Here is an 8,934-nt window from a genome sequence, read left to right as displayed (position 1 = left end):
TTGAATTTATCAGGTCAAGTATGGCCACAGTGGGTGGAAATTGTATAACCCTTCTTGCCTTTTACTACTTTTCTGAGAAGGTAGGACATTTTTCAGAAACCCTCAGGCACATAGTTTCTCAGATCTCCTTATTTCCAATTACTTCAAATATTTGTATATCTGTCTCTTCTATCAGATTGTAATTTCCTTCATAATAACCTGCATCTCATTCATCTTGTTGTAATGTGGTACCTAAATATCTCAGTACTCTGGTTCAGAAACATCTGTTTCAGAAATGTTCAGTGAGTGAATGAATGAATGAATGAATGATGGTTTCTACAAACCAAGGGAACCCTGTCCTCGTGTGGGCTAGATGATCTTAAGGTCCCAACAAGTCTGCCCTGGAACAGGTTCAGTTGTGATGCCCAGTTTTCGTACTAAGAAAAAGTGCCATTCCATGTGTATATGCTTAATTACGAAGTAGCTGTAAAGAGACACCGAGCCCGCTGGTTTCCTCATCTGGGAAGCGGCAGACTGTTTTCCGTAAGGCAGCATGGCGGCCGCCTGCCGGAGCCAGTAAGTGCCGTTTCTCTCCCGGAGAGAAGCCACTACTGTTTTTTCGTACAGCAGCATGGAGGCCGCCTGTGGGAGCGGCCATAGAATCACGCCCTGGGGAAGAGGCCGCCGTAAAGGAAGAGCCGCTTCCTCTTCTCCTTTCTCCCGCCTCCCACCGGCTGTCGTAAAAGGGTGAATGGAGAGCGAGTTGTGGGGGGTAGAAAGGGAGGACAGGGGGCGCGGAGTCAGAGTGGCGCAGCAAGTGGCTGCAGGTGGCGACGGTGGCGGGGGGTGGGGAGTGAGGTAGTCCAGGGGTCGCGGAGGAGGAGGCTGAGTGGGTCAAAAGAAAAACTAAAGCTGCAGTCTGGCCTACTGGTCCGGGGGCCGCGGAGCCCCCACCCGGGGAGATGGACCTCAACCGAATCATCCAGGCGCTGAAGGGCACCATCGACCCGAAGCTGCGAATTGCAGCTGAGAATGAGCTCAACCAGGTGAGGAGCGGGCCTGCGGCGCCCCCCTGGCACCCCCCGCGGTCTCGCCCGGCTTTCCCTCCTCGGCGCCCCTGATCTCCACCCCAACGGGGGCTTCGGACCCTGGCGCTGGTCTCGGCCCGGCTCGCCCCCCGCCCCGGGGTCCAGTTTAGCGGCACTCCCTGGATCTTTTCTGAACAACTCGCGCACCTGTTGGCCACCTTTGCATCTTTTCGTGTCATTTTCCTTCCACGGTGCAGTTTGTTTAGCCCGTTTGGTCCGGAGAAAGAGGCTTTGGCAAGCTTTGCTAGAGTTTGCAGGGTGTGATTTCCCTAAGTTCGCTGATTTAGGGACACGGGTGGGAAAATTCACTCAAAATTCAAATCTGAGTTCGGCTTTACTCCAGACCAGCCCTTTTTAGGTGTTGCGGTGGGAAACCCTGCCCAGCGCCTGCTTCTGTGGGCTTGGTAGGACTGTTTTTGACACTGATTGGCAGAGTTTTGTTGGACTGCTGGGAAACGCTGCCGGGAGAGTGCTGGGGGAACAACAGGCAATTTTCATGGTGGTACTACTTTACAAAAGACACGTCGAGTAATTTGTGTTTGGAGGGATGTCTTATAAACGCTAAAATGTGTAAGACTTTCTTTTATCTTCTCTGTTCTTACTAGCTCTGATCTTGTTCCAGCGTTACCACTGACGTTTAGAAATTGTAATGATCCCAAAATCTACCTTATGTTTTCCCTCCTCACCTGTAAATAATGATAGACCTCTCACGAATTAAGAGTGACAGCTGGTTGATTTTGGGGGTACTCTTTAAAATGTAAAGGAATCAACATCACCTGGGAACTTGTTGGAAATGGAAGTTATGGGGCTTCACATTTAGATAATCAGAAACTCTGGGGTGGGGCCTAATTATGTTTTAATTAGCTGGCTAGGTGATTCTGTGCTTCCTGAAGTTTGAGAGCAACTTAAGTAAAAGTTTCTGTAGGAGTTCTCTCAAGTTTTCCCTGGTTGGAATTGACTTCAAAGTGTAGCTATGTGTTTTGAATCTTTGAAATCCAGTGGGAAATCTGAGTGGTGCTTGGAGTAAGTGTGAATTCAGGATTCTGAAGAGATAAAAGGGAGAGTGAAAACACTGGTTGAGTTAAACTGAAGCCTAAAAGAATGTGTTAGTACCTCAAAAAGAAAAGGACTCTTGCTCACTAGTGGAAAGTTAAAGTCAGTACCTGTCCCAGGCTTTGCAGAGTAGAGGTACTATATGTTGATTGGCCAGAAGAATAGCAATCCAGGGGTTGGTTAGAAGGAACAAAGCAAGAGCTGAACTTGCAGTCTACTAGTATGAACAGAGGAGTTGGCCTATTTGTGACCCCCTTCTCTTCACAATGAGGCCAGATGTTATTTTGATAGTGTCAGTAGGGATCGTATCTTTGATGTCATGTTATACCTTCCTGCCTCTGTTAGCCTATCCTTGCTTTGTTTCTGATTCATCAGTATTTAAGTGCAGACTGTATAGAAGGAGAAGGTTGGTGGGAAAGCCTGCAGAACTAGGAGAGACACTTGGGGCCCAGTTCTGCATTTTTCTTCATGGTATTTCAATCCAAAACCATTTCGTCCTGACTGTGCCCTGCCGCATATCCACCCATTTCATCACAGACCATAATTTCCTCTGCAACTTCTAAAACTAGCTTATTGCTGTGCCACTCGTTTAGTATTTATATTTTGTGTAATGCTTTGGATTGTAATATGCTCTGAGTTGTGTTTTGTTTTGAATTGTCTGTAAGTAGAAGACAAGTATAATGTTGCATAACCTTATAGTAAAATATGGTTATAATGTTGGGTTTTGTATGCTTATTCTTTATCGCCACTGTAACATCTTGCTTTGTTGGATAAATGGGTGGGTCATCTACCATAAGTGATTCGGGTCCAGTTCATTTATTTTAGTCTAGGTCCCCCCTCAGCAAATAGGCTGAGGAAATGGGAGCAGTGTATTGATGATTTGTCAATTATTAGGTAGAAGAGTAGGCAGTTTCAAAACAACAGCCTGTGTTCTGAAGGGTAAATTCTTGTTTGAAGCTATATTTTTCTGTAGCCAACATATATCTGTTACCAGTGACTGGTTTCTTGATTGCCGTGTATGATGTTGTATATATGGGAAAACGGATTTTCATTTTCTCTCATGATATTAAGAATGCATCCTGAATATATTCCTCCTTGTCTCTAGACCCAGAAGTCCCTTTAGCAGCAGCAAAGGAAAGTAGAAATGGGTAGATATCTTGCTCCAGTAACTCATATAGAAAAGTATCTTTTTCTAAAAAAGCATTCTCCACATGGCCTTACTAGGGAAATAAAGATAATTACTTTCATTGCCAAGCTTTGGAATCCCCGCTTTTCCGTGCATCTATCTATATCATTTCTGTTGCCCTTTAAGAGAGATTGCTTATATGAATAACATATTTATTGAGTTATAATGCAGGCACTAATACAAGGCTCTGCTTTCACGGAGGTTGCATTCTAGTGGGGTTTACAGACAAGTAAATAATATAATTTCAGGTCATTAGTGCTATAGATAATAAAGTCCTGGAGAGACAGTGTTGGGGTGTACAAATAGGGTGGTCATTCTCCTGAGTAGAGACCTAGATGTTGTGAAGGAGTGAAGCAACTGAAGGACTGGGAAGGCAATAGAGGGAAGAGCAAGTCCAGTAAAGGACTTCAACTTGGATGTTGGAGGACTAGAAAAGTTAATGTAGTGGGAACAGTGAGGCAGAGAATGGGAAACATCAGATCGTTGCTTTAAATGAGTTCTCATCAGATGCAGAATTTAGGTAAGTAAGCAAACTCTTATTTATTTATTTATTTATCTATCTATTTATATATCTATTTATTTAATTATTTAAATGCTTATTTATTTTTGAGAGAGAGAGCATGAACAGGGGAGGGGCGGGGGTGGGAGGGAGATAGAGGACCTGAAGCAGGCTCTGTGCTGACAGCAGAGAGCCGGATGCAGGGCTTGAACTCATGAACGATGAGATCATGACCTGACCTGAGATCAGGCTTAACTGACTGCACTACCCAGGTGCCCCAGTAAGCAAACTTTTGTTTTCAGAAAGCTTCACAGATACAAAGTAAATATCAAGAAATGTTTTTTTTTTTTTTTTCTTAGAAACTTGAAGCCCAAGGTGGAAAAAGAAATGGGAGAAATATTTGTGAGGAAAGTAGTATGAGACTCTATCTGAATTTACCCTTGAATGTTTTAGCTGGCCAGATTAACATAGGCTGAATCAGGGCTGAAATGAGAAGAGAAAAAGTTGTACAAATTCATTGAAATGGCAAGCATTTGCAAAAAGAGGAGTTCCAAAATGTGTATAAAGGCAATAGTGTTGAAATAAAAGCAATCTCCACAATAAGTCTTCTTAAATAGATACCATTAATCAAGTGTAAAGATTTTGTACTTTGTATATTAAGTATCTAACTGTATGGATTAGAACTATAGATGTTTGTTTTTTTGTATTCTTTTTATTCATTTTGAGAGAGAGACAGAGAGATGAGCGTACAAGTAGGGTAGGGGCAGAGAGAGAGGGTGAGAGAGAGAATCTCAAGCAGGCGCCACGTCGTCTGTGCAGAGCCCAGTGTGGAGCTCGCTCTCTTGAACTGTGAGATCACGACCTGAGCTGAAATTAAGAGTTGGCCACTTACACAACCAAGCCACCCAGGCATGTAAAACTGTAGAGTTTTTTTTTTTTTAATTTTTTATGTTTATTTTTGAAAGAGAGAGACAGAGTGTGAGTGGGGGAGGGGTAGAGAGAGAGGGAGACACAGAATCTGAAACAGGCTCTAGGCTGAGCTGTTAGCAACAGAGCATGATGCCAGGCTCAAACCCACAAACCGTGAGATCATGACCTGAGCTGAAGTCAGACACTTAACCAACTGAGCCACCCAGATGTCCCAAGTAGAGTTTTAATCTTGATTCACTAAAGGATCTTTCATTATCATAAACATGAGTTGTTTAATAAGAATGTAAACATAGGTTAGATTGGGTTAAATCTGTATTAATTTTGACTCCTGTAAACTGCTGTTAAAAGAAATCTGTTTTCTTTAAATTTTTTTTTTTTTAATGTTTATTTATTTTTGAGACAGAGAGAGACAGAGCATGAACGGGGGAGGGTCAGAGAGAGGGAGACACAGAATCCGAAACAGGCTCCAGGCACTGAGCTGTCAGCACAGAGCCTGACGCGGGGCTCGAACTCACGGACCGCAAGATCATGCCCTGAGCCGAAGTCGGCCGCTTAACCGACTGAGCCACCCAGGCGCCCCAAGAAATCTGTTTTCTTAAAAACTACTTTAAAATGGTGGTTTCAATGGTAAATGAAAGAGAATTTACTTTATATACAACAGATTGAAGATTCTGAGATTTATACAGGATAAAAAGGAGAACAATTATAAGATAATTCAAAATTTTATAGAAAGATTTGGAAAGCATAATGTTCTTGGATGGAAAGGATTGATATTTTAAAGATGCGGGTTTTCTCCAGATTTTTTTAGTCAAATGCTTATCTTAATAAATGCTATTATGAATAAATGAATAAGAAAGGTGATAAATTAATAAGTTGAGTGGCATACATAAACCTAACGGTATATTGAAAGGGATGCCACCATAGATCCAGGCTCCTGGGAGAAGGTAAACTGAACAGATTCTCTGCATCATTGTCAGCTTTAGTCTCACTGAGAATTTGAGTCCTTTCTGGGAATGTCTGTGGGCAAGGCCAGTTGTAAGCTCTGGGAATGTGGCACGGTGGTAACATGGTCCAGGTAGTAGACATCCGGAGGGAATATGGGCAGAAGGAATGGGCTGCTCTGTGCTTTTTAACTTTTTTTTAAAAAATTTTTTAATGCTTATTTATTTTTGAGAGAGAGAGCAAGCAGGGGAGGGGCAGGGAGAGAGGGAGACACAGAATCTGAAGCAGGCTCCATCCAGGCTCTGAGCTGTCAGCACAGAGCCCTATGTGGGGCTCACATTCATGAACTGTGAGATCATGACCTGAGATGAAGTTGGACGCTTAACCAATTGAGCCACCCAGGTGCCCCTGGGTGTCAAGTTTAAAAGATGCTCCACCAGCAGAGGGTAGATGGTGATGACACCTCTCAACACTGTCTTGTGAGGCACATTGTTCCAATCTGGACTGGTTCCTCTCCATAACCTCCATAATCTCCATCATCTCCATAACCTCCTCCTCTCCATAATTAACATTATCTTGTCTGTTTTTCTGCGTTGGAGCTCCTGTTTTCTGTAGCCCATGTTTTCCACGTTTCTGTTTGTCAAAAATAATACAAGCAAAATTGAAGCACAATTCTTCAAATGTGGGAAGAAACACTTGGAATGTATAGGTGCAATAAAAGGTTAAGATTTTAAATTCACAACTAGCTCTTAGGATTTTAAAAGAATAAAACAAATATTTTATTTAAAAAAGGATAAAGGGAATACTGAATTTGTAGAAGAAAACAAATAGCCAACCTTTTTGTTGATAAAATTTCAACCTAGCAGAAATGATATGAGAGTAAGGTTTTAAAGTTTTGAAAGAATGATAATGCTAATCCTTGTATTGGATAGATGGGGGTATTCTACTTTAGGGAGTGTAAATTGCTATATAGGTTCTAGAGAGCATTTTGACAATGTATGTTAAAAAAAAAACTCTGTAAATTGCTACATAGTTTCTAGAGAGCATTTTTGACAATGTATGTTAAAAAAACTGTAAAAAATTCTTACTCCTTTATTCATCAATTTGTTACAATTTTGATTTGAAGTATTTTGGTAATCTTAATTTTGCCGTGGAGAATTTCTCTCACTTTAAAAGTTTTCCTTTTATTTGCATAGTAATGTATTCAGTTACAGTGTTAACAGTTACTTGTTTGTATTGCCCTATTTTATAAATATTTCTTTGTAATTTCAGTCCTACAAGATTATCAATTTTGCCCCCAGTTTACTTCGGATTATAGTCTCTGACCATGTGGAATTCCCAGTACGCCAGGCAGGTGAGTAGGTTTTTTATCTTTTATAAAATTATTTATAGGTAAAAGTACAACTAGAGTTTTATTTTAATTCTCAGTATCTATGATTTCTTTAAAAAATGGAAGTACACACAAAGCATTTCTTTTTTTTTTATTAAAAAAATTTTTTTTTAATTTTCTGTATTTTTGAGAGGCAGAGAGAGACAGAGTATGTGTGGGGGAGGGGCAGAGAGAGAGAGGGAGGCATAGAATCGGAAGCAAGCTCCAGGCTCTGAGCTGTAAGCACAGAGCCAGATGTGGAGCCCAGACTCACAAACCTCGAGAACATGACCTGAGCCAAAGTCTGATGCTCAACCAACTGAGCCACCCAGGTGACCCACACATAAAGCATTTCTAATGGCTTAGAAACTCACTTTCTTTTTCCCTGGAAACTTAGAGGTAGATACTGAGCTCTTAACATCTCCCCTGCCTCTTCCTCTTCTTTCCTTTTTACCTGTGGATTCCTTGGTAACTTTGCCATTTTTTCCCTTGGCTTTCACAATTTTAATAGGTTAATGTCCATAATTTTTTTTTTTTTTTTTTTTTTTTTTTTTTATTTCTGGTGGCCCACTCTTTGGTCCCACAGTTTAAGACTATGAATTTATGCATGTGGGTTTGAGCTCCATTCATAAGTCAGATCATGGAGATAATATATGCACAGATGATCCTAAACACATGTTTGGGGAGCAGGACTTTTGTTTTAAACATGAAACTTAATTTGAAGTCCCTGGGACCTTATGGTAGTTCCATGATGCTGTGTATTCCTCTTTTTGCCTTTTTAATGAGCTGGTCATTAAAGCCCAGAAAGTAAAAACTGGTGAAAGCCTTGGAGTGTCATGAGTCCTGAAAAGATAGTAGTTTCAAGATAAAAGGAGTAAAATGACAAATGCTAAAAATCTGAAAAGACTTTTTTTATTATGTTATTGTTATATGCTCATTGTAAATAATTTGGGCAATACAGAAAAATACAAAGAGGAAAGTAAAAAAAAATTGCCCAGTATTTTCATTGCTCAGAAATGGCCATTGGTAATATTAGGTGAACATTAGTTTTTGCATATGTTCAGGTAGAAGTACAGATTAACAGTTTTATAGAGATGAGTTTATACTCCATATGCTGATGAAAGTATTTAATTTTCCTTGAACATAACAAAGAAAAAGGTAAAGAATCATTAGCTTTGGGAAAATACTTAACAGCAATATGTATTATTTCCTGTAGAGGGGAGCCTGGGTGGCTCAGTTCATTAAGTGTTTGACTTCAGCTCACGTCATGGTCCGTTTGTGGGTTTGAGCCCCACATCGGGCTCTGTGCTGACAGCTCAGAGCCTGGAGCCTGCTTCAGATTCTGTGTCTCCCTCTCTCTCTGCCCCTCCCCTGCTTGTGCTCTGTCTCTCTCTCTCTCAAAAAATAAATAAACATTAAAAAAAGAAAACAAAGGAAAACCTATAGAGAAACATACGTATTACAATTATTTGTTACTTTAATAAGGTTTATAAGACTTCTGTGTAGATTTTTTGAAACCATAACTCTCAGTTGTTTAATCTTTGTTTCATAAAATAGGGCTGTTCCGAAATAAAATTTTGCTAAATGGAACCTATTTTAATAACCTAAATAAGTATTTATTGGGCCATTGTGAAGTTCCTGGGAAGCTTTGTAGAAATCGTATTTTTAAAGCTCTTAAAGCATTTTGTTAATTTAATATGTCTTCTTTACATGATGTATAAACATTACAAAAACTCATTGGATTGCCCTTAATTCCACCCCCATTGATACCTATGATACCTAACTGTTGGTTTTTAAAAAAAATTTTTTTTTTTTTAAATGTTTATTTTTGAGAGAGACAGAGTGTGAGTAAGGGAGGGGCAGAGAGAGAGGGAGACACAGAATTGGA

At 40.4% G+C, this 8,934-nt stretch overlaps 1 protein-coding gene across 4 annotated transcripts in view; it reads left to right on the top strand.

Annotated features, from left to right (window-relative positions):
- Positions 1 to 695: 695 nt before the first annotated feature.
- The window catches only part of IPO8 (importin 8), an 85,476-nt gene continuing 77,237 nt past the window's right edge, over positions 696 to 8,934 (top strand). Inside the window, exons 1-2 of one of the 4 annotated variants that reach the window (XM_045462498.1) lie at positions 696 to 1,025; positions 6,950 to 7,031. In XM_045462498.1, coding sequence (XP_045318454.1) covers positions 942 to 1,025; positions 6,950 to 7,031 — 166 coding nt within the window. In that variant the 5' untranslated portion in view covers positions 696 to 941. Of the gene's footprint in view, positions 1,026 to 6,949; positions 7,032 to 8,934 lie in introns of those variants that run through there. The other 3 variants (XM_045462501.1, XM_045462499.1, XM_045462500.1) reach the window with 3 other exon arrangements.

This window comes from Leopardus geoffroyi, chromosome B4, assembly GCF_018350155.1.
Source record: "Leopardus geoffroyi isolate Oge1 chromosome B4, O.geoffroyi_Oge1_pat1.0, whole genome shotgun sequence".
Classification (NCBI taxonomy): domain Eukaryota; kingdom Metazoa; phylum Chordata; class Mammalia; order Carnivora; family Felidae; genus Leopardus; species Leopardus geoffroyi.
This window is presented reverse-complemented; position numbering and strand designations above follow the sequence as displayed.